This window comes from Dendronephthya gigantea, unplaced genomic scaffold (assembly GCF_004324835.1).
Source record: "Dendronephthya gigantea isolate DGI-Jeju-01 unplaced genomic scaffold, DenGig_1.0 000021F, whole genome shotgun sequence".
Taxonomy (NCBI): domain Eukaryota; kingdom Metazoa; phylum Cnidaria; class Anthozoa; order Malacalcyonacea; family Nephtheidae; genus Dendronephthya; species Dendronephthya gigantea.
In genome coordinates, this window is record NW_021163031.1 from 52,519 (window position 1) to 76,319 (window position 23,801).

At 35.7% G+C, this 23,801-nt stretch overlaps 6 protein-coding genes and 1 pseudogene across 7 annotated transcripts; 2 read left to right on the top strand and 5 right to left on the bottom strand.

The window, feature by feature from the left end:
- Positions 1–6: 6 nt before the first annotated feature.
- On the bottom strand, positions 7–1,110 carry LOC114521901 (annotated as a pseudogene).
- A 286-nt stretch (positions 1,111–1,396) lies between these two features.
- Positions 1,397–4,134, top strand: LOC114521971 (rabenosyn-5-like). The gene is made up of 9 exons (XM_028542555.1): positions 1,397–1,962; positions 2,202–2,302; positions 2,413–2,473; positions 2,577–2,738; positions 2,822–2,936; positions 3,016–3,073; positions 3,139–3,209; positions 3,297–3,383; positions 3,582–4,134. The coding sequence occupies exons 1-9, from the start codon at positions 1,680–1,682 to the stop codon at positions 4,099–4,101; spliced, it is 1,458 nt and encodes a 485-aa protein (XP_028398356.1). The 5' UTR covers positions 1,397–1,679; the 3' UTR covers positions 4,102–4,134.
- An 84-nt stretch (positions 4,135–4,218) lies between these two features.
- Positions 4,219–5,486, bottom strand: LOC114521972 (28S ribosomal protein S25, mitochondrial-like). Its single transcript, XM_028542556.1, has 4 exons — positions 5,314–5,486; positions 4,866–4,975; positions 4,656–4,746; positions 4,219–4,582 (listed from the first exon to the last, which is right to left on the bottom strand). Exons 1-4 carry the CDS (start codon positions 5,439–5,441, stop codon positions 4,393–4,395), a joined length of 519 nt encoding a protein of 172 aa, XP_028398357.1. The 5' UTR covers positions 5,442–5,486; the 3' UTR covers positions 4,219–4,392.
- A 675-nt stretch (positions 5,487–6,161) lies between these two features.
- LOC114521785 (caspase-3-like) lies at positions 6,162–8,789 on the bottom strand. Its single transcript, XM_028542324.1, has 4 exons — positions 8,658–8,789; positions 7,681–7,725; positions 7,560–7,595; positions 6,162–7,323 (listed from the first exon to the last, which is right to left on the bottom strand). The coding sequence occupies exons 1-4, from the start codon at positions 8,758–8,760 to the stop codon at positions 6,551–6,553; spliced, it is 957 nt and encodes a 318-aa protein (XP_028398125.1). The 5' UTR covers positions 8,761–8,789; the 3' UTR covers positions 6,162–6,550.
- A 432-nt stretch (positions 8,790–9,221) lies between these two features.
- On the bottom strand, positions 9,222–11,501 carry LOC114521734. Its single transcript, XM_028542263.1, has 5 exons — positions 11,445–11,501; positions 11,048–11,152; positions 10,714–10,842; positions 9,913–10,471; positions 9,222–9,830 (listed from the first exon to the last, which is right to left on the bottom strand). Exons 1-5 carry the CDS (start codon positions 11,499–11,501, stop codon positions 9,301–9,303), a joined length of 1,380 nt encoding a protein of 459 aa, XP_028398064.1. The 3' UTR covers positions 9,222–9,300.
- A 589-nt stretch (positions 11,502–12,090) lies between these two features.
- Positions 12,091–13,339, top strand: LOC114521916. Its single transcript, XM_028542488.1, has 3 exons — positions 12,091–12,135; positions 12,238–12,417; positions 12,932–13,339. Exons 1-3 carry the CDS (start codon positions 12,091–12,093, stop codon positions 13,109–13,111), a joined length of 405 nt encoding a protein of 134 aa, XP_028398289.1. The 3' UTR covers positions 13,112–13,339.
- LOC114521989 (histamine H2 receptor-like) lies at positions 13,279–15,786 on the bottom strand. Of its 2 annotated transcripts, none has more exons than XM_028542577.1 (3): positions 15,497–15,786; positions 13,863–14,919; positions 13,279–13,825 (listed from the first exon to the last, which is right to left on the bottom strand). In XM_028542577.1, exon 2 carries the CDS (start codon positions 14,901–14,903, stop codon positions 13,872–13,874), a length of 1,032 nt encoding a protein of 343 aa, XP_028398378.1. In that variant the 5' UTR covers positions 14,904–14,919; positions 15,497–15,786; the 3' UTR covers positions 13,279–13,825; positions 13,863–13,871. The 2 variants fall into 2 exon arrangements, with proteins under 2 accessions (XP_028398378.1, XP_028398379.1); XM_028542578.1 differs by having other exon boundaries at positions 15,572–15,624.
- Between the last annotated feature and the right edge of the window lie 8,015 nt (positions 15,787–23,801).

The window sequence follows — 23,801 nt, forward strand, 5'->3', positions numbered from 1 at the left end:
CACATCACCTGTGTTATAATTATGTATAACTCTGACCCTGGTGTACATTCATTAATTTGCATGATACATCTCAAAATATAGCATTAGTAAAAATGAAAAATGTATCATTTGAAATCAGTTCCTACAATTAAATTACAATTAAATACATTATTTATACATACATTAAATATTTCCTACAAATTCAATTGCAATAAAAAACAGGTCTTACTACAAGTCATCTTATGCATTTTAATTTTATCAGGACGAAGTCTATGGCTAATTGTTGACCTGATCCATAATCTAAATTATAACTAACCCCCCCCCCCTACCCGACCATAGCCTAGCATACAACCATTCATACAACCTTGGGAAGATAAACTGATTATGATCAAACTATCATTATTGCACACTGCAAGGTTTGGGAAGAGTGTCTAGTACTATTTGGTCACAAAACCACATTACAAAACACTATCCTGAAACATTGTGTATAAAAAAATGGTCCATCAATTATATCAAAAATAAAACTACATTCCCTAATTTACTGAATTATGATGTAAATGAAGCAAAACCAATCAAAATCTTGCAGCACACAATGGACAAATCTGTTTGAAATTCTGGCATAGTTGTCTTAAACAAGTCACATGCATTAAATGTCCACAATTCAGCTTCTGGCATTCACCATGAGAGTGTAGATCCTCCAGACATATTGGGCAGTCAGAACTTGAGCACTTTTCAATGCATTTATGTGTTGATCCAATTTTGAAGCAAATTCCACATGGATTACAGTGTTTATAATTTTCTCTTCCACCAACTCGACATAACCCACATTGCACACAGTGAAACTGTCCTTTATTGTTGTCATCGAATAACCGGCAAGTCTCACAATAATATAAGCCAAACGTTATAGAACAAGAGCTGCACTTGGGAGCAACACTTTGGATTCTGCCGCATTGTAAACATTTTATTCTCTCCACAATTTTTCTATCTAATTCGTGGTCATTTTCCATAGCATTATGGCAAAGTCTACAACGATATATTTTATTACAACAGGGAGCAATCAAGGCACATTTCCTAACATAATGAGAACAAAATCTAGACGAGACATCAAATAAATCGTTTGCCATATTTCCAATATTTGTATAAATTCCTACGCAGCTTGTTGTGTACCGGAGCTCCGGTACTTTAACTGTTTCGACGTTCTTTTGCCAGTTTCTTCGACAAACAAATAGGTGCGCCCAACGTACATGTCTACGCATATTTCTGAAGTTATTTCTGAAGATCAGTATTCTTCTCGTTGTAATCCATTAAACACGTAAATACACCTGATACAAGTTTTGATTTTAAGGCAGATGCATATATTGTTCAGAGCACTGATGTGGTTCAGAGTCTAACTAAATAATTATGCAACCCAAAATTAGCCATGTTTACATTGAGTATTTGTGTAGTTTTTAGTGCTAAATTCTTTGTATTTTTACAAAATTTCGTCAATCAACTTGATGAATATGCTGTTCGATAATTTCATTTGCAAATTCCTGTCATAGCAAAACTTTTGGTTGAGCGGCTTTGGACAGTTGGACTAACCGAGACTGGTTTATGTGGATCACCGGAACCCGGGAACCTGTTCCAAAATGGCTTAATAATAACAATAAAAAAATGGTTTTTCTGCCATCTACGGTTTCTTCACAAAGAACCCATTTAAAATGGAAGAATCAAACGAAGTTCAGGAAGGTTTTCTTTGTCCCTTATGTATGAAAGATCTTAGGAGTCAAAAGTTATTAGAAACACATTTTATTGACGAACATTCTCTGGACGATGCGTCGAAGGGGCAAAATATCAAAGGAATTTTTGATAAAGCAAAGCGTATAATATTAGGGAAAGGCGAAGAAGGCCTTCAACCAAGTGGCTATGAAAAAAAAGAAGAGCTGCAAGTCACGACTGTTGAAAATGAACTTGATTTCTTTTACTGGGAGCCGCAAGAGATTGGTAGGAAAACATTGACTATTGTGAAATATTGACATTTCTCCCGTACGACGTGACCTCACCTGATCGGGGATTCACAAACATTTTGCAGTTTCCACCCTGAGAATGAACAACAACAAGAGATAAATTATAGCGGTTGTCAGCTGTTTTAACACGGCCAACCAATGCAATACGATGCATGATTAGGTACAGTAATAACATCTTACATAATTTAATATGCATTCTTGCATCTTATGCTTCAGGATTTACACAAGATCATACAAATGAGTTCCGGAGGGCCAGAACACGGACGATTAATGATGACATGATTGAAACAAACACAATTCTAATTAGACTTCAGAAGGTAAGCAGACAAGGTGAAAAGTATAGTTTTTTTAAAATAATCTTACCCAGCAGAAATAAATAAGATTTACCAGTTGAATGAGAAGAAAAATAACCTCACCATATTTTTAGATTCTAAATGCCTTGACTGATGCCCAAGAATCGAATTCATTGAGCAATTCGAAAAAGAAAGGTGAATATATTTATCAAAAAACATATTAAATATTTTATTCCAAACTTTCCAATGTAACTGTATGCTGTGAGCCAACTCCATTAAGAGTGATTACAATTTTAAGCCAAGGAGAAGAGTATGGTACCATGGAAATCAGATGATGATGCAAAGTTATGTTTTGGTTGCAAGAAAACGTTTACAATTTCAAGAAGAAAACATCATTGTAGATTATGTGGTCAGGTGATTTGTGGCAAATGTTCAGAATTTCTACCACTTAGTTCAGCAGGTAATTTAATACCCCCCTCCCCTTTCTTCTTCTGTGTCTGTTGTATTTTGATAACCATCATAATTTATTATTATTATGCTTAGCTATATTTTGTGAAATGGATGGAGCCCAAGATGTCATTTTAAGTTTGGATGACAATGAGGCTAGTGAAAAAAGTGCACTACGCATTTGTTACCAATGTCATGACTTGCTTCTCAAGTAAGTACATATCCCATTGTTGCTACATCAGTCAGCAGTGGCTAGACATTTGAAGTCACAATTACAAATGCATTTTTAGAAATTATGAAGTAGAGCGACAGAAGAAGAAAAAGATACCATTGGTTCAGCTTTACGAGGTAGGATCCAGCAATGGACTAAATTCCTGACACTGTTTAACTAAAAACTCACATTTCTTTCATAGAAACTCACAATTTTAATGGCAGATGCAGACCTTCTTTTACCAGACTTCAACAGGATGGCAGAATCACTAAGGTGACAATCAGATGTACATAATATTCTCCTAAGATATGCTGTTCAGAGTAAGGTGCCCTCTTGTTGAAAATTTGGTTAATTTTTTAGTTTTGGTGATACGCGGTATACATACCAAGAGGTTGTCACTACAAGACTGAAGTTACTCAAGATGTACGAGTCACTAGAAGTTGTTGGGTATGATTAAAATTGTAATTTAGTAAAACAAATAAAAGTTGTCATTTAAACATATTAATATTCTTGCCCCCTTGCTTTCCCATTCTTCATTATACACTTTAAATCAAAGCCTCTGAGAGTCTGGTGCATTGGCTGCAAAAGCAGAAGCACTTGCAAATGCACCATTATATATGTACATGTATATTATATTTCTTGTAGTAAAAAAGTACTTGCTCTTGGATACACAACAACAACATCTGAAGATGGTACAACCAAGACAGAAAGTCCTGGAAAATCATCCCAAAAACTTCACCGTGGGGTGCACTCTTATATAGCAAATTACTTACAAAACAATATGTTTACATTAAAATCAATTCCATCAGAAGAAGAATATGCCTCCCTTCGACAAGAGAGAGCTATGCTTTTGAAAAAACGAGCAGAACGTGAGAAAGCTCAGCAGGAGAAAGCAATGAAAGAAAGAGCAATGATGCACAAGGAGGTTTTAAGAAAAGCAAGAGATTCTCTACCAAGCTCTCCTGCTATTAGACGCCATGAAATGTATGCAGGACAAAGGCGATATTCATTTGATCCTGAAGTTAATACACTTTCAGAACAAATAAACAATGTAAAAGATTTTCTTGATAAAGCCAGGGAGAATGGACAATATGATGAAGTGAGGTCATTAGAAAGAAATTTGAATGAATTACAAATTGAATATAATAAACGAATCAGAAGATGACAAGTGTCTTGAGATCCTGCTTTCATCCTGCTATGGTGGAATCATCTGTTCTTAGGCTCTTGCGATGAAAACATGCGTAAAAACATGATGAAAAAATGCACAGGATGAAAACATGTGTAAATGTAAACAAAATTCTTATTCATATCCAACTTCTGAATTTGCATGGAATGAAAAATTGATTTTGAACATATCAAAGTATTATTGTGTATATAAATACCAACATGCATCTATCATATAGACATTCTATAGGGGCTTTAAAAGATGTCTGCTGTATTTATCTCCATTTATTCATTAAGAACTCTCTTCACTCTTTACCTGCCACCATTTTGGTTTATTAGCACCTGGTAAAGCAGTCTTTGATGGACACCCAACTTGACCAGGTTTCTCACAAATACAATAACAATGTCCAAACCTTCCAAAATTACTTTTGTTTAATCTTGCTGGGTATTTTGGTTGTTTTCCAACTATTTCTCTCATCTCACTATGATAGTGCAGAAACTTGAGATAAGTGTCTTAATTAATTCACACCTGTTTACCATGTATTAAAACCCAACCTTTCGGAAGCAGCAGCAACATGTTGAAACATTGAAAAGATTTCACTTGCTTTAGAGCTATCAACATCTATATTGATTTTCTCATTTTTACCTAAAAGAGAACAATTCTCTTAAATTATATATCCATAGTTCACAAGTAGATTAACAATAATTGTGGATGAATTTCAGAATAATATTTGTACAAAAACCAATAAACTGATGTAAACAAACCAAGAAATATGTTGATGTTGGGTGAACTAACAGCAGCACCTTTGCTTATTACAAACTGAACATCAGGATTTTTGTATTGCAACTGGGGAACATCTTTAAATATAAAATTCCTAAATGAAAGAAATACTACAAAATTGCATTTTTAAGGCTAAAAAGGGGAATAAAGAATGGGATAAAGAGGAATGAAGAGGGAGTAAAGGTTGAGGTGGAACTGTTAGGGCTAAATATATCCTACTTTACGCCACAAAGTGTGACAGCCAATCATAAAATGTGTTTAAAATTTAACAGGATCAAAGAATACATCCATCCTAAAACACTTGTTCTGACTCTTGCCAACTATTAATTGACTAAAGAAAGATATCTGGATTTTAATATGTCAGCGACCAATCCGTAATCCGTACTGGTCCTACTAGAAAGATCTAGGTATATTGAAGGACGTAAATCTCACCTAACTCCTTTACTGTTCTCTCGATGCGAGTAAGATATCTCGACAGCTTTTACATTAGGTTTTAGTACAACTTTACCACTAGATAAAAACTCCACAGTCCTTCGGAATGGATATCTTCCTTTTGCCATTTACAAAGATATAAAACTCCGACGCTAAATGAAGTTCACCGTCCTCGAGACCCACGACTGTAAAATGCAGGCTCAGTAGCTCTTCGACTTCTTAATAGACCTTTCTAATAATGACGTCAAACGCGGAAAGTCTGATGATACACGGAATTTGATTGGCTCCACAAAACTATCGAGCTAATCAAATTTCGTGTAAGATCAGACTTTCTGCGTTTGACGTCATTATGAAAAAGGTCTATTTGAGTAAAGTGAATTCTAAAACTTCTAATTAGGTAAATTAGTTACTTATAATACAACTCACTAGAACAATAGTAATTGAGATTGAAACTACCTGGTTAATATACAGGGGCCGGTTGTTCAAAAGCCGGTTAACGCTAACCCAGGGTTAAAAATGCCTAACCCAGGGTTAAATTTAACCTGCTTTTGAACAACCGGCCCCTGGTCTTTGGAGAGTAATTTGGCGCTCACTAGCTAAACCAAAATAGAGGCACATCTCCACAGGCACAGTTTTCTCTTATTCGTTCTCTTGTACCAAGCCCCCTTTAATTGGCAAGGGAACAAAGGCAAAGTTTGCACTTCTGCTTCTAAAAGGTCTTGCTAGGGTGACCATCTGACCGAGAACCTGAGCAGAACTAAAATGCAAGCACTTGTGAACAGAGCAAGCTAGGCCTCTATTTAATTCCTTATTCAGCAACAGTAGTCCACAACCTAGTTTGGCACCATATATATTTTAATAATAATCACAGATATTACATATTCAGTATAATATATTTACAGCTGTAAGCCTTTAATTTGCATACTCTTCCAGTTGCTATTTTTAGGCCAAACAAAGAGAAGCAAACCTGATTAAATTGTGGATTAATGATTATTAAGAAGTCAAGTCCATGCAGATATGTCTACTGTCTAATATGTGCTTTTTACATTAATGACCCAATTACTTATGATGACATTAATAATTATTTAAATTTCTGAATAAAGATATATAAGAGATTTATAGACACATGAAGCATTTCAACAAATTTAGTACAATAGATGTTAAAGTTTACTCTTTAAAGAGTTTGCAGACTATAACTTATACTATGACTTAAAAATCCGTATGACCTAAAAATGTGTCAAGGTGGGCTTGGAATTGGTGCAGGGTAATGAAAATACACAAACTTTGTAAGTGTGGTCATTTGACATGACATTTGTTTCAAATCATTATCTGTTTCAAACCCTGCCATGAGATTGTTAACAAGTGTCAAAATATCCATCAAATGCATGTGATGGGCATGCATTTCAAGCTGTTGCATTAGGGTTATAATAAACCATGACCCAGTCTTACGACATCTGTACGACTCAAGACCTTCGACAGTTGAGTGAGCAATAAGGATATCTGAATCAGTTGGCAATCGTAATGGATTAGGCTTGTTCACAGGATGACTGTCAGAGTCAATGAACATTCCACTATCTTTATGGCTTCCTCTGCATGCTTGGATAAAAAACAACTTAGGCTTCCCAACCAAGGTAAGACATTTCTTGAATTTTGTAACCATATCTTGAACACTGATAGTGTTATCATCTACACCAAATATTCCATCCTCGTCACCATGGCTTAATATGAAGCAAAGAAATCCATCATAACGAGTGAAATCCCGTTGGGCTATCTCATCACAAAGGCTATCTATTTCAGTAGCCTTAAGGTTTTCTGTTGATCTGCTAGTCTTGTTTACATCAATGCCAGCATATTCACAAAACTTTTGAATAGCTTCTACATCTTTTTCTGAACCCTCTCGATTGCAATCTTGTCTTTTGGGAAAGTAATGATTGTGAATTATCAAAGCAAAGCCTTGTTGTATTTTGTATGTCACTGGTAATGCGTTCCCAGTAGTTTCCTGGCGATGGACTATGAAACAATAATATATATTTATGATTTGTGTAAAGAATATTTAAGTTCTCAGACTGGAACCGAGAAGTGATGACATTGAATACAAAAGGTTTGATAATAGATAATATGATTATATTTCAAACTTGTCAATCCTTTCCCAGACTCAGATTCTCATAAGATCGTAGAGCAATGAGCAATAAATTTTGAGAATGATAAATTATGAAAAGATAATATATAGACCTGATAACAAATACCTGATGTTTCTTGAGGTTTAGGATGAACAGCAAATCCTAAATTAAACAAATTATGAAATGTTACTGACATTATTCTTTGAAATTGCAATACATATAGTTAATATAAATATTGATGTAATACCTGGATCTCTTGGTTGGATGTTGATATGTGGTCTCTGCCTGGATCCTGATGAACATAAAAGATAATGATGATGAATAATCATTCGCATCTCTGCCCTTACATCTCCAATACTTGCTTTTAGAATTGTTTAATAAAAATTTTAATACAGAACAACCAAAGAGCAGGTAACATTTTGGCAATATCAGCCTGCAAAAATCTAGACAACAACACACACTTGCTTTTGGTGCTGCCTTCATTTCAATATTTCTCTCATCATTTTATGTTTTCAGTAAAAAATTGTAACGATTTTAATTTGAACCCATTGCACACTATGTCACAGTAGACATTTTGAGGGCAAATAAATGTGGCATACATTTTGCAAATAATGAAATTTGGTAAAATAAAGGTGAAAATTGAGGGAAAAAGAGTAAGAGAATAATATGGTGAAGAAGCACCTGAAGAGCAATGTTATAGATTAAATGTGTAAGGGAAGGGAAATATTGTGAATGGAATTTGTTAAGGAGAGTAAATTTCAAAACTGAAAAAATTAGATATAGATATTGATAATTGACTATTTCCAAATCCCAAGAGTGTACTATAAATGGGAGAATATTAATTGTATAAGTCTAAATTTCTGTGGCCCACATACAGAATGGAGAAAAAATTTGTGGTCAAGTATGGGAATCATTAGGGAAAAAAGTTTGTATGAGTAAGTACTAGAAATGTTTGAATTAAAGAAACGAAAGTACAAGCAAAGCAATTAAACAATTAAAAATATTCATTTAAAAACCTAGGATTACTAAAATGTCTTTATAAATATTTGGGCACACGTATTTATCTAACACATTTCTGAGGAAGTTGTTTTTTTATCGATTTATATTATACATGCTGTATTAAAACAAGACTGAGCAGTGAAGTTGACACATTTAATGTGTGAAATGAAAGAAAAGGACAATGTATCTATATTATTAAACACGTGAAATTCACATCTTAAGTACCAGCTCTTCCAATTCCACTTCTTATATCAATTTGCGTTCCATCTCCCATAAATATATGTCCACTTCCACCTTGAATGTTCACATTGAATTTGCTCCCCGCCATTTTTTACCTGCCAAAAGTGAAACTTCAATTCTCGAATCTAGTATGAGCCCACGCTAGGTTATAAGCGGCACATCGCCGTCTCGATATTGTGCGTAGGTGACTGTGCCTCTCCCCATCAAAACGCTGAATACGCACACAAAATACGTGAGTATTATAGACTCTAGCCGGACTGCCCCACAAGCCAAGTTAGCCAAGCAAGAATTGGTTAACGCTGGGAGGGACAGGGAGCTATCATTACCACGTTCCTTCTTCTGCAGGAAAAAAATTCCATGGTCCCTCGAAAATTTGCCACTACAACAGCTTAGATGAGATTAGGTTTTGTTTGCAAAACAGGCTTTATACCCTTTTGCGGATAATTTAGGCGATTCGTTCAAAGTTTCGATTGCATCATACTCAATGTAATAGTATAAACGGCAAATTCGAAATGGTCTGAATATGGTCGAAATCGCCTGATAAATCAGTTACAAAAACTTCGTCATTCTAATTATTACATAAAGATTCTAAACGTTTTCATACAACAAAATTTACTTTTTTCTATTTCTATTTATATTCAGTTTTTCTTAAAAGTTCAAAATAGGAGAAACAAAAGGCTCTCGTCAAATCTTGTTTATATGTTTTCATCTCTTCCTCTTGTTGGTTTGCCTCTTCAACCAATGATTGGAACCAAACAGAATTGATAATACTAGGGTTATGTTTATCGTCATAGACTGATTCAAGTTTACTGCAAACAACTTCTTTGGAAGCTTCTTTGTCAAATGCTAGTGTTTTCTGTCGTAATTCTGCTAGTTTCTTTTCATAAGCAACGTTTAGCGGCACCTCAGGACTTGCTGGTGGACAGGTTTTTGTACCTGACCGCCTAGCCTTCGTAATATACCGTGGTATAATTTTTAGTTTTGTAACTTTTCTTGGTTTTGTTTTGATATTTTGGTTAGTGGCCTTACTGTTGCTAGTTATCATCAATCCACCTTGTAATTGGCTCGTAGTTCTGCACGACGATGGCTGGACAAGACCATTCTCTTTGCTGTGTTTCACATCACATGTTTTATCGTGGCTTCGAGGACTACACATTGCTGGAAAGTACAAGTATTCGTAAGATTCATACGTTAACCACTCATCACTCATCAAACAAGGTAATATATAGAGAGCACTTACTTGAATTTAATTTGCATTTTTCATCTATAGATTCATCACCAGAATTCTTTTCTTTCTTATGTGTTCCCTCATCATATGTATTTTCTAACTTTTCCTCAATTTGAATTTTCAAATCATCGACTGTCTTATAATTAGAAACTGGACTGTTCATCTGCCTTTGAGTACCCAAAATCTTCTCATTTGCCTTCAGCTCACGTAAGACTGTCTTTTGATACTTTCTAAATTGTTCGTCAATATCAACGAACTCCGCAATTGGGATTGGTCGGGTCGTTTTCCTTTCAAAAGTTTCGTCCAAATACCTTGCAGGTCTAACTGGTTTATTGGAAAGGAACTGCTTCTTACATGGTTGAGCTGATGTTATATTCCGATCACGATTAAGAAGTTTCGTCAATAAGTCGCATTTTGTAACACTAACAGGAAGAAGGCGACCATAGACACTTCGGTTAATTTCTGAACATAACGACTTAACCTGGGCTGTTTGTGTCCATAGCGCAAGACATCTTTGGCAGTGGAAAATTGGAATGCATATTAGGCCTGGAAACCAGCTTTGTTTCACGATCTAATAATTAGAAGTTTGTTGCGGTTGTATCAGGGCATTACTCGTTTTCGATCAAACTATTGCAAAACAAACAGCTTATCACAATGACTACTCACAAATGTATATAAAAATAAGACAAGGTGTGAAATGAAAATACTTAACAATATTTTTTCGCTTTGTTCATACTGTTTATTGCACGAAAATTCAGAAACAAAGTTTAATTTTCCAATTTCCCTTCGTAATATTTAAGCCATATCGATCACCTTCACAAGGAAACCCATTTTGTGAATCTTTAAGACTTCTTCAAAGTTTCTTTGAAGTTTCGCATCGTCCTTAAAATCATCGAGGTTGATGAAATCTAACAAAGGATCGCAGCTGCCTGGGGAAAGAAACTAGAAATGAAAATAAAATAAAATAAAATGAAAATAAAATAGTTTTCATCCCACATAGACTGATAGACACTATAAAATAAAGTTCGATGATTGATTGATTGTCAGTTTTTAACTGCTGCATTTAGAAGGTTCGCTGCTAGCTGAGAATTAGATTCCGGTATGAACAAACTCCAAATTATTAAAGTTAAATTATATAATTCCTTACTTTTGTCGTACGATTCTCCTCTCTATTTTCCGTCCATTGCTTCTGTGGCGGTGATCGCCTGCCTTGAAATTTGTACGGAGTCAGCGTTCGAGCTTTTTTTATGCTCTACAAAAACAAAGTTTAGATTTATATCTTTATGATGTAATTCTATCTCGTATGTTAATATTATTAATCAGATTTAGAAAAATGAATGAAATATTCATTGCACTGTAGTGAACTCATTTGATGCGGCCGAGAAATAAGAGGTGTCCAGATAGAATTCAGCCGAAGAAGAAGAGGTGTCAGGATATAATACTAGTACTAGCCACTTGGCGTACAAAATAGATCAATAGAAGTACAACTGTCATTGATAACTTAGTATAGCTTACTATGAAATACACAGATGTAAAAGACTAACCTCACTAGAATATGAAGGCAAAAATATTCCAGTATGATTGGCAGACAAGACAGACATCGTAAAGAGAAGAATTTGTTTAAAGACGTTGAGTCTCAGACTCTCAGAGCCGTAATTGTGACGTCATTAATTAATCGCGCATGTTTAATTATGTCATGTGACGTCACACAGGTGTAAATCACTGGTGTAAATACATCCATGTTTTGATGTACAAGTGTACATTAAAATTGATTCTACTACAGTACTACTTGATTCTATTTGTTCAAAATTTTTCCTTTCCCCTTTTCCTAGGCTTCATCCACAAGCTCGTGCCCCCCTCTTCGCTTTTTTAAAGTCGTGACTGCGTTCGCTCGACGTGTGCTGGAGGCAAATCAGGAGAAATTTTAGGTTTAGTATTTCAGAAAAAACATTCAGTCTGTAAACTGATTATTTCATAATCCTAATGTTAACAACTCGAGAATATTTATTCCTGGTAATAGAGATGACCGAGAGAGGGTTTTCCGAAAAGACACAAGTTACTGAGCTGATGGGAAAAGCATTTCTTATTTTAGTAAGACGTTTAAAAACGTCAAACTTTTCGTGCTAAGGCTGACATTTTTACACATTTATTTCGTTGTTTCTTACATGAAGTTTATCTATAAATACAAATATGGCGGACGAAAACTACTCCAAAAAGAGTTTACGGAAGCTACAGGTATAACCACGGGTATAGTATACAGCTCTTGGTCAAATTTGATCCTTGATTATCATGCCTTTATCTCGAAATAGACTATTTTATATTGATTTTTTTCTTTAGTACGAGGTTTGTTCAAAACTGACCTGTAATGTGTGTCCAAAATATAGTTGTACGTCATTGAAAATGTACGATGAACATTTGAATTCAAAGAAGCATTTAAGAAGAAAGTTTCGCCAAGAAAGCGAAAGTGTTTGGTACTGCGAAGCATGTCAACTGAAACTACCAAATGAAAACGAATGGGTAAATAAAATTACCTTCGATCCTCAGAATAATTCGTCAGATTCGTCAGGTCATAGAAAAGCAAGGGTAGGAACCTTTGGCCATCATTGGATACATTGATATCAAAAAACCAAAACACCATTTTGACTTCGTATTAAAACGTCTTTACAATGCATCTTCAATGAATCTACGGCCACGAGATTGTCAATGAAGATAGAATGCTTCCACTTTACTGGCTCAACAATCAAAAACCTTTCTTTCAAATTTCACATCGATTTATCTACAGCCTGCCAGTTGCACCCTTACAGCAATATTGTAAAATAATATCAAAATTACAAGTTGCAAAAGCTGCAAACCCTTTCCAAACTCATCTTCTCAAAACTCTTCTCAAAATCTAAAAAATTTGGTTGATCGTTTTAAAATAATTTTTTTTTGGAAGAGAAATTATATGAAGGTATAAAAATACATGCGAATGACACAACGTAAGGGTGAAAAACTGTAAATGGAAAGTTGTCATAAAGTTTCTTCATTTCAGATCAAACATCTAACTGGTCGACGTCATGATAAGGCAATGACATCTCTGGCTCTCAAAGTATTTCCGACATGCAAGGTTGTCACACCTCAGGAAATCTCACTTTTGGATGAATCATTCGTGCAAGAAGAGGACGATACGTTCTCGTCAACCATTCAAGGAATTCATGCCGGTGATGGCTGAAAAATCAGTAGCCAGTCACTAAACTCTTGTTTCGAAGAAAGCATGATTAGGAAATCATCAAAAACGTAAAGGAACAACGTTTTGATAATTTGATGTTAGCTGCAGCCAAGGAACACACAACATGAATCTTATCAATCTTATCAATCCATAAATAAATTATCTTCTTTAGTATTGTAAATAGCTATTATATTGTCCATGTTATGGTAATTCCTATACTAATAATTATATAATATAATGTTTCTTTCAACCAGTTTCTTCGGCTGTTATTGGTAGAGATTCTGCTTCATAACTCTAGCAGTCACATGCTACGGTTTTACAATATGACCATTTATTATACTAAGGAAGTAAAGGAAACCAATATTCACTGTTTATTGACAACAGTTCTTCTGTCAAATTTTCGATATTTTTTATGCTTTCCTTTAGCATGAACCGACACGTCTTTGTGTTTATGTATTATGCAAGAAAGTTTACTAAAGTCTGTTTCCCAGTGTTTTTTCGTGTTACGCGATTTTATTATCTGTCTTCGTCTTCGGGCAATTTACTAAATTTACAGATGGTTGCAGATAGAAGCTCTAAAACAGGAGAAAATTGTCGCTTCACGCAAAAAATTTGCAAGTGGGAAATTCTTAGATTAAATCTTCACTTGCTAACATTTTTTACGATAAATTTAAGCTTCACATTGTGACGAAATCCCGGAAAATGAAAGGGGGCAGAAAGGCTTTCAATCGACATCCTTGAATATACCAGCGAAGTAAATGATTTATTTCTCCGCCTGTTCATTATTTGCAATTGTCTCCTTTTCCACTTCCATTTTCGTTGTCCTCTCCAAATTTTGCTGCTCAATAAAATTCGTACGATCGACCGAGCTCGTGGCCTGGGTATGATAAGAACGTCTGCTGGAGAAGACTCGTTGTTTGCTGCGAAGTCTGCTGACTAGTGATACAGCTGCCTTACGAAAATCGCGCTTTGCAAACGTGAACATAAGCGGGTTTAAGACTGGGGCTAGGAATCGGAGTGAAGTCAGGATATCAGCCACAACCTCAGGGGGGTCGATAAAGTTGTTTAAAAGCAGATACCATGGCAACCAGGAAATTATGAAGAATAAGAACAGCAAGAAAAACAGCACTGCAATACGGCAATTATTCTCCGACCGGGTATTTCTGACCTCGGTTACCAATGCCTTAGGGCGTGAGCTGAGGCATAACCGCATAAAAATATGCACGTGAACACACGTCAGGATAAATGTGGGGATTGCAAAGGCACAAACGAACATGAATATAGAGTGTCTTTCATGTATTATTACCACGTCATCATCTGACATGTTCGCATAGTAGAAGGGGATATGTCCAACGAGGAACGAGCCGACCCAAATGAAGGCGATGATAAAGTTCACTCGAAATTTAGTGCAAGCTGTTATGTTCCGCATTGGATATACTATCGCAAAATACTTTGCAGCGGTGGCAGCAACAATGTGATAAATTGTCGCAAGAGTAATGGTAAAATTACTCACATAGAAAAATAGACACACGTAACGATGGGCAGGATCACTCAATACTCTCATGGTACATGTGATCGCAGTTGGTACCATCACGCATGCGCATAATATATCTGCCACTGCCAGTCCAACAAGAAAAGTGTTCCCAGCACTGTGACGTAATGATGAAATTTTCAGGTACAACAACACAACTGGCACATTAACAACGATTATTATGAATGAAAGAATTATCATTATTATGTGTAGTAATGTCACACTTTCTTTTTCGCTTGCAATGTTGGTCCCATTGGACGCCATTGTTGACTAAACTGAGCTGTTAAATAAAAGAAATTGAAAACTGTCACAAAGCTGCCATGAAAGATGACAAGCCTACCCTGAAATTTTGCCATATTATTTAGTCAAAACTTTAGATCACTAATAGCAGGGAGTAAAGTGAAGACCAATTGGGTCGTTCTCAGGGAAGTATACAATTAATATGCCAAATTTTTTTAGACAAATTTTCCACAAAATCAGCGATATTGGCATGGCGTTTGGAAAACTTTTTAAATTTTTTTGACAGGCCATGACAATTAATCATCAAACTCGATCTAATGCGGTATATCTTGATATACACATAATATAATAAGTATTAAAAAGACGAAGAAGAATAATTCCAATGCTGTAAAGTCATCCCAAGCAGTTCGAAAATTACAGGTTTCAATAATCAATGAAACACGAAATAACAGTTGCAAAATTAACTTGTACCAATTTCATTTATAAAACATGTTTTTAGTAGATTGTTCTGGCGGAACGAGCCAGCTCGGAAGTTTAAAACGACTTTAACACAAACACAAAAGTCAAAACGCATATGGGAGTCGTAAGTAATGCATGCACCTTGAATAAATACACACCTTACGCAATCAGAGTGTGAAAACCTGGGTGTCAAGAATACTTCTTATTTATGACTACATTTGCGATTTATTCACCTCCAAAATATATTCTTTCCCGAAGGAATGTCTTTCAACTTTATGGTCCAGAGTGATGTGCACAATGCAATAGCTTGTTTTCGACACGATGCAATCTCAGCTTCTTTTAATAATGTTGTCGACGGGATCTCATTTATGAGGTTTGTTATCTGCGCTTCAAACCAGTTTCGTAATAAAATGCTATCTTATCTTGTCGTTTTCCTTAATTATGCATTCTTGAAAAGTTGATTAGCTCTTTGAAAACCGTTGAAATTTTGATACTCATAAACAAAGCTTAATGATTTTCACTTCTTCATTCTAGTTATATCAATTGTAATACTGACAACTAAAAGATCAACAGCAGGGCAAATTTTAAGCCTCTTTTCACGAAATGCAAGGCCAATTTATAAATGAGCTGAAGTAATGTTCTTGAAATTGTAATTACTTTGTGTTTTTTCCTTATATTTCACCCACTTCATTTAGTTGCAGAAATTGCAGCACATTTACATAATAAAATAATGAACTATGCGCGCTACACTGAACTCAAAACGAAATTAATTTCTACCATAATCTACGAGGATGTATGTTTTTGTAAGTTGATAAATGGTCAAGCAAGCTAAATTAAGGGTAAGGACCCACCAGGTGATAGCCTTGTTTTTCAAAATAAATGAAAAAATTAAATATTCATTTCATGCCTCCTTCTATTTCCAACCTGACTAGCAAAGAATTCAAGATGACTCCTTCGTTTTTTTTGTCTGAGCAACATTCAATCACCGCAGACACACATTCACAGCCTGTCTGACTGTTCCATGCATAGTTTAAATTCCATTCCCAAGTTTCCTGAAGTACATGCTTACCAATCTACAAGAACCCCATCATAACTGAGGTAATTTTTTATCCCCTCCGAGATTCTTTATATCGTCGTTCTCAGGCATAAAATCAAAATTGCTTTGGTTACGAAATATTTTTTGTCGTGTTGCGTGCTTCGTTGTGTGCATGAGAGATTTTATCATTAAAATAACCTCCAAATGTAATCATATGTTTGGCACAGTGATATATCAATATATCAATTTCATTTCAATATGCTTTCAGCCTGAAATTCAAAAGCCGTACTTTTCTCATCTTACAATATTAGTATTTGATTAGTCGTTTCTCTTCTCTGTCAGTATTCTAATCTAATATTTCCCTAGAATTATCTCATGCAGAGTCTTCTCCCAGTTCTATTGAAATGAAGCCACGTTCGCCCAGGGCGGCATAGCAGGAAATTAAAGAAACAAATACCTTACTATTTCTCTTGTTTAAAATAGGGAAGCATTTTGATTATCAGCTGAGCATCATCTACGGCTATGCCATGGAGTAGATACCGTATAAACCATGGTCTATTTGTACTTGCTTTATCTTTTAGATTTAAAAACTCTCTTGAGTCACGAAGTACAAGAACAATTGATATCGGGTTATGTTTTGAAAACATGCATGTAGTATTTGAAATTCTCAGATTTCAACTGAGTTCAGTTTGTCTTCCCATCACGATGTTTAATTTAGTGAAGTTTATTCATTCTGAAAAGTTGCTATTTCGAACAATATTTGTGTTAAATATTCACTGCTACCGGAGATATTTGATTATAGTAGGCCGAGAAATGAGCGGGAATTTCAGTTGAGCATGATGAGTTATACCTAAGAAAAAAGCTGCAATATAAGAGCACTAATGCCATTAATGGTCTTTTACTGCATCATACAGTTGTCTCATATACGTTGCCCAAAACAAAAATTATCCACATATTATTCTAAATATTCCTTTAATCCACGGCCAGATTCACCAGAGTCTTTCAGACATGGGGCTTTTACATTCATATCCAACATGCATTAAAATATTATAAAAGTTTCCCAACTTGAAATTTTAGGATTAATTTCTCTTTTATGTAAATATTTTTTTTTGTTGACCTAACATGACAGTCATTTCTGAGGGCCATCTGCGTTTAAAGCAATTTCAAATATAATTTAATGACTTTCAAATGCATATCACAACAGGTGTAGTTTAATGTTAACACATAATTTGCTATGTTATTATTTCCCCTTTAAAATTATTTTTTAAACTATTTTTTGTTTAATTATTGTGGGTAACTCTAGTCTCCCATGAAGCTCTTTTTTGCTAGGATTGTACGCATACTCTTTACTTACTTAGCAAAATTGTCGGTAGCAAATTTTGAAGTTGAAAACACCTGCATTCCTCGCCGCTACGACAAGTTGTTAAGGTCTAAACCAACATCCCATGTCATTTTTGACTTATTAATTTGAATACTGTAATTAATTTGATGTATGATTTTAAATATATTATATTTATGAATATTTTGACATCATAACAAACTATTCGTGTTGAATTCTACGTCTAGTGAAAGATATTTTATATTTTCTCTTTTTTTTCACGTTTAAACAACTTTAGGTTATTGAGATTATCGAAGGTGGAAGAGCTGAATCTTTGGAGGTGAGGTCCAACCCTGATGGTTGACGCGAGGTCGAAATTTACAGTGAAAATTTTAGATCGTCGAAAATGGAATCTTTTGTAAATTTCACAAGAAACATGAAGTCGATTCTGACCCATGCAAATTTTGTCAAAATTGGGGTGCTTTTACCCCCGCCCTTTAAACCCCCGTAATGTAAGCCCCCGCGAATGATTATTAGAACTTATTGCATGATTTCATAAAATTTTCAGGTTGAAAGCATCAAAGTGCTCCATTTAATGTCATACCCAAATCTTCCTCGATTGATTATTAACCCAAATCTTCCTCGATTGACCATCATGCAAGCAGTTCATGCATGGGCCATCAGGCCCACTACAGATAATGCTAAATCTCTCATACTAAGCCATGGAATGAAACCTTTTTGTATCATTGCAATGCACGAGGTCAAGTATATATTTTGGAGAACCAGGCGAATGATTTCAGCAAAATTTACCCAAGTCATGCAGGAGTACAAATTGTCAGACTTATCACTGATTTCAACCAAAATTGGCTTGCCCGAATTTTAATAGAATTCGACTGATAAAAATTTGCCCAGCTTTTCGACCTTTGCCCCCAAAGTATAATTGAAAAACTGCCTCTGAAAAATGCCGCAGCCGCGAAAATCCTGCCCATTTTGCAAAATTACTTTAGCATAGCAATCTAAAGTTTCTCAAATTTGCTCGTCCTGAATTTTGCGTGAAAATATTTTGATTTCAATGTTTCCCATTTAAACTGCATGAATTGCCAATTACTGTAAAATCATAAATCCGAATAAAGATGATTACGGTTTGCAGACACCGGTGGTCGTTTGCGCTACTACATTCCCAGCGATGTTGGGCCGGAGAAAAACGTCAAAAAACGCGCGAGGTAAATATCCGTGTTCTAATATCTACCTGAGTAACTACCTACGTCATGCCGTCGTCTCAATTAACTCGCACGTTTCACAAATATTTATAGACCGTAAGATGAGCTTCGTGTGTTTAAACTTTTATCTTTTATTCTATCTGATTAGTGCAAGCTACTTATTCCCATTTTAAACCTTTCTTTATATAGCTGACACTTGAACGAAATACATTACAGTTTTCACTATAACTTATATAGTTGTGTCGTATTGATTCGGGGTAGGTCGCGATATGATAGCCATAAACCATGATGGATATCCGTTTCGGTAATTTCCTTTTCCTGTGTTATTGGTCATATTTTTACAATAAAAGGATATGTAAATAAAAGAAAAAGCAATTTCCTTTGAAGCAGACGTAGAGAAGAAAATTCATTCTTATCAACTTCCGATTAAATCTTTCAGCTGTCCTTCATCAAATCTCGTGTTAAAATCAAATCAAGGCTATCTCCGTATTCTGTTGACTTGCGGAGGTTTTGTTACGTTTAATTATTTAAAAATGAGCGACGCCACTCGTTTCCAAGAGTGCCGGTGATGTATAACGAACAAACCCCAGGAATAAATTGAACAAGTTGTAAAAAATTCCTATTACAGATGAAAACCAAAAGATGATTTTCTGGTTTAATCTACTAGCGTTGTAATGATGACATTGATGTTCGGTTTAAACATGTATAATCTCCATGCAAGATTCATTGAGAAAGAGAGATTTTTCCACTGCCTTTATGTTTGAAACTTTCCTTCCCAGAGTTTCGAGAGCCGGCGGAGTAGATTGATATATTTAAAATATCGCCAATACACTAAATTTTTTCACTTGTATCATCTCTAGTCATATGTCATAATACCTCTGATATTATATCATCGCTACTGATTTTACGTTCTTTTGGTTTGCCTCGATAACTTTGTGGCCATTATTGACGATAGTTTCAATGATAAAAGCCACTCTAATATGGTAACATGGTTCTGACCCCTTATCGCTAAAATTATAGCATCTCCTGTCGCGACGACGTTGTTTGCATGCGGCCATGCCACAATTCAATGTAGAAATGTTTTATATAAATCCCGTTCCATTTGTGAAACTGCTTGTGTGTAAAAATGAAAGTGTATGTTCTTTAGTCTATGCATGTTTATCAATTGGAATATATTGCCCACATTGTTTTCACTGTATATTTACTTTAGAATTTTCACTGACACTATCTGATATTTATTTATTCAGCGAACTGTTAATTGATCATAGCTATACTGCCGTTGTTGTCACTGAGATAACCAGTCATACATATTGTTTATGTACATACTACCTTTCGTTGAAACCTAGTTTACCCCAAATTTAAATTTTATTGTCTCCAATTTTACATAGTGGCATAACCTCTGCTTTATTTGGCATGACAATGTATCTGGAGGTCAGGTACCTCATTTCATTCACTGTAGTGTAAAAAACGTTAATAAAACTTACACAAGACAGCTCTCCTATATTATATGACCAATTGTTTTGCAGAAATACGAACTAATCTGGGCACAACCGATAAAACATTAGTTCAATAATTTATAGCCTACTCATTAATTTTCAGTTTTTTAGGGCGTCGTCTGCCTGAAGGCCAAACTAACCTCTGCTCTTGATCGTTGAATAATGAATAATGATAATAATCTCAATAAATTGACAAACGAAACAGCTTTGCAATCAAGAATGTCATATTACAATAATTTCCTCTGCAGTTTTTCAGTACAAGGCCTTATTTCCACTTTAATGGTATCGTATCGTATCGTAACGTACCGTGGCGTATTTCTTTGTTTCCGAAGTATTCGACCAGAACTGATGACTTTAAAACAATGAGATACGATACGTTTCGCTACGATACGGTTGAAGTGGAAAACAGGCCTTAGTCTTAGTCTGCAAATCAGAAAATGCGGTACAATACATAATCCTAACGGTTTTTACGTTTTGAGTTGCCCTACTATTTTTAGTCCCCTAAATAAAACAAATAAAATGCTTTATAATTCAATTGTATATTCATTTGTGAATGTATAAATTGTATATATAGTTTGTACTAGCACATGTATCAGTAGCATCTGTGATCAAAATGTACTATAGTAGACTCCTTGATGTAAATTTATGTTCTGAGGCCTACTTAGCTACACATTTTCAAACAACACTTCAGACACACGGCAGCTTTGTAAATGTTTAGCAACCTCACAGTAGATGCGGACACAACCTCAGATATTGAAGCACTGATCCAGAAACATCAGCCATTGTTCACTGGAATTGGTCATCAAAAGAATTGCGAAATTAAGCTTGAAATTGATAAAGATGTTACCACAATTGCACAACCAGCACGTTGTATACTTCACAGCATGAAGCAAAGTGTTGTAACAAGACACTAAAAGAGATGCAAGAGGAAGGAATTATTGGAAGTGAAAGGAACTACCCCATGGTAATCACCCTTGGTTGTTATCCAGAAGAAATGTGGAGATGCTCGTCTTATTGCCGACATGAAAAAAGCCAGCACAGCTCTGAAACGAAGAAGAATCAAATTCCAACAGTTAACGAAATTCTACAAAAAATGCAAGGTGCAACTATTTTCACCGAACTGCTTTTCCAAGTCCTAAAAATGGTCCTCATTAATTTACTCGACTTGTTTTGGGTGCTTGCCTGTCCGGAGAATACTTCCACAGCTCATAAGAGAGATTCCTAACTGTGAGAATATCTCTGATATAATATATGGCTTTGGTAAAAAGATATGACCATACACCTCTCTTTCCTTGAGAAGCTGTTGACCACATTACAGTCCAGTGATCTGACTCCTAAGTTTCCCAAATGTATCTTTGCCAAGCCAGAAATTAACGCTTTTGGTCATATTGTGTCTGCCAGCGGAATCCGACCAGATCAGAAGAAGATTGTAGCAACTCTCAAACGCCGTGTACCCGAAGCCAAGTAGTCCTGAGTCCGTTCCTTTCTTGGTTTATTTGTATTGTTCACGATATATTAAAAACTACAGCACCATAACTGACCATTATGAGAGTTGAGAGACGACAAGAGGCAGGCGCTTTCCAGGAACTCAAAACAGCAATTAGTAGCTCACTACGACTTACACTCCCCGACAAAGCTTTAGTTGATGATGCCTCGCCCTGGGCTCTTGGTGCTATACTCTTACAGCAAACTGATCATAAGCCCTTGGAATATATATTCTGTCCAGGCAAACCACCTCCAAGTATTGAAAGATGACAGCCCCGATTACAAGAATACGATGAAGTGGTATATCGTCCAGGAGCCCAAAATCTAGCAGATTCCCGATTTAAGATTAACACTACCACAACGACTATCAATTCGTCCCAACTGTGCCTACCGAGATGTCAACCTATTAACCTAACACATGTCATTCAAAGCAATCGACACTGAAGTAATTCGTTCAGTATCTTTTAGTCACCCCGAGCTACAAGTTGTTCGAAAGTGCATCAGTGAAAACACCTTCTACAAGCTACCAGATGCCGTACAGAGCCACGTACAGACGTATAGCAAGTGAACTATGTGTAGCCAATGATATCGTATTCCACGACTTGTGCATCAGAGCAATTACAATTGCCTACGAAGATCATTCAGAAATAACTGGACGTAAACATCGTCTGAGATCTAAACTATGGTGGTCTGGTATGGACAAGGTACTAGAAGAATTTGTCGAGAGTTGTCATGCATGACAAACTAAAACCTACTCAACCAAACTCTCCTATGCCGATTCGCACAACACCATTACCGAACGGTCCTTGGGAATGTCTTGCACTTGACGTTTGTGGTCCATTTCCGACGGGAGAATACGCCTTGGTTTTTGATTGCATGACTACAAGTCACGATGGATAGAAGTCGAAATCGTTAGCTAAATGGTTGGATTCTGTTTTTGCAACCGTTACGGTTACCCTGTCACGCTGCAAACCGACAACGCTACGTATTTCACTTCGATACAGAATAAACATTATACTGAGCAGAAGTCTCACTCTTTGCATTCTGCTAATGTTTTCGTGTCCGAAATTTTTCAGAAGTGCACGCGTCATTTCTACGCCATCTTGGTGTGTGCAGGAACTTTGTACCCCCATGAAAAAGTTCCTGCACACGCCAGGATGGCGTGAGCGAATTCGAAGTTTCTTTTCGGTATCTAGAATTTATAGATAAACAATAATGTTGTGTTGGATAATCTCCTACTTTTTGTGTCTGACTATCTGAAAATTGATAAGAAATAAGACGACTGGATTATATTCATGCCCAAAAATTGCATTTATATTAATATAAATACATGACACTTCGTACCTATCCTTTTCTCGTGGGAAACGGAAAAATGATTTAACGTCATTTCCCTTCGTGGTATTTTTGCTATTTAATGGCGAACATCTAATGCCATAGTATGCCATGTGATAATGTCTTTTCTGTGCGACGACGAAGACTTTGATTCAAAACCAAACCCAAACCCTGAATCTGAACAACTTGATCTAACGTCAAACCGAATGAGATCAAACAGGAACCTAATTCCCCACAAGTATAACCACTACCATAACGCTCACCTGATCTACCTCTTAGAAGATCCACCAGGCAGAGAAAGCCACCTGATTACCTTCAATCGTCTTGGAACGCTTGACGAGAATGTTTTAATTCGAACGTTTGAGCGTTTAACAGAACATGATTAATTTGTAATTAGAATGTCTAGGATAATTGATAATTTAGCTAATTGAGGAAGGGATGACGTATGGCGCACGTGAACAATGCATGCTGTAATTTACTAGAATATTAAAACATTGGCATATATTCACGATTTGCATATTGTTTACTTGTAAAAGCACACTTCATACAGACAGCGAGGGTGTGAACATTAATATA

What these genes read in the sequence shown, in the direction of transcription:
- LOC114521916 (XM_028542488.1), top strand. Translation starts at nt 12,091, where the DNA reads ATGGCGGACGAAAACTACTCCAAAAAGAGTTTACGGAAGCTACAG. An exon ending in AGAGTTTACGGAAGCTACAG is followed by an intron (nt 12,136 to 12,237) that starts GTATAACCACGG and finishes TTTTTTCTTTAG; the next exon opens with TACGAGGTTTGTTCAAAACT. An exon ending in TACCAAATGAAAACGAATGG is followed by an intron (nt 12,418 to 12,931) that starts GTAAATAAAATT and finishes TCTTCATTTCAG; the next exon opens with ATCAAACATCTAACTGGTCG.
- LOC114521989 (XM_028542577.1), bottom strand. Translation starts at nt 14,903, where the DNA reads ATGGCGTCCAATGGGACCAACATTGCAAGCGAAAAAGAAAGTGTGACA.
- LOC114521971 (XM_028542555.1), top strand. Translation starts at nt 1,680, where the DNA reads ATGGAAGAATCAAACGAAGTTCAGGAAGGTTTTCTTTGTCCCTTATGT. An exon ending in GAGCAATTCGAAAAAGAAAG is followed by an intron (nt 2,474 to 2,576) that starts GTGAATATATTT and finishes TACAATTTTAAG; the next exon opens with CCAAGGAGAAGAGTATGGTA. An exon ending in GAGTCACTAGAAGTTGTTGG is followed by an intron (nt 3,384 to 3,581) that starts GTATGATTAAAA and finishes TATTTCTTGTAG; the next exon opens with TAAAAAAGTACTTGCTCTTG.
- LOC114521785 (XM_028542324.1), bottom strand. Translation starts at nt 8,760, where the DNA reads ATGGCGGGGAGCAAATTCAATGTGAACATTCAAGGTGGAAGTGGACAT. An exon ending in CATCCAACCAAGAGATCCAG is followed by an intron (nt 7,596 to 7,680) that starts GTATTACATCAA and finishes TGTTTAATTTAG; the next exon opens with GATTTGCTGTTCATCCTAAA. An exon ending in TAAACCTCAAGAAACATCAG is followed by an intron (nt 7,324 to 7,559) that starts GTATTTGTTATC and finishes ATTGTTTCATAG; the next exon opens with TCCATCGCCAGGAAACTACT.
- LOC114521734 (XM_028542263.1), bottom strand. Translation starts at nt 11,501, where the DNA reads ATGTCTGTCTTGTCTGCCAATCATACTGGAATATTTTTGCCTTCATAT. An exon ending in TGCCTTCATATTCTAGTGAG is followed by an intron (nt 11,153 to 11,444) that starts GTTAGTCTTTTA and finishes TTGTTTTTGTAG; the next exon opens with AGCATAAAAAAAGCTCGAAC. An exon ending in AGGAGAATCGTACGACAAAA is followed by an intron (nt 10,843 to 11,047) that starts GTAAGGAATTAT and finishes TTTCATTTCTAG; the next exon opens with TTTCTTTCCCCAGGCAGCTG.
- LOC114521972 (XM_028542556.1), bottom strand. Translation starts at nt 5,441, where the DNA reads ATGGCAAAAGGAAGATATCCATTCCGAAGGACTGTGGAGTTTTTATCT. An exon ending in GAGAACAGTAAAGGAGTTAG is followed by an intron (nt 4,976 to 5,313) that starts GTGAGATTTACG and finishes TCTTTCATTTAG; the next exon opens with GAATTTTATATTTAAAGATG. An exon ending in CAACATCAACATATTTCTTG is followed by an intron (nt 4,747 to 4,865) that starts GTTTGTTTACAT and finishes GTTCTCTTTTAG; the next exon opens with GTAAAAATGAGAAAATCAAT.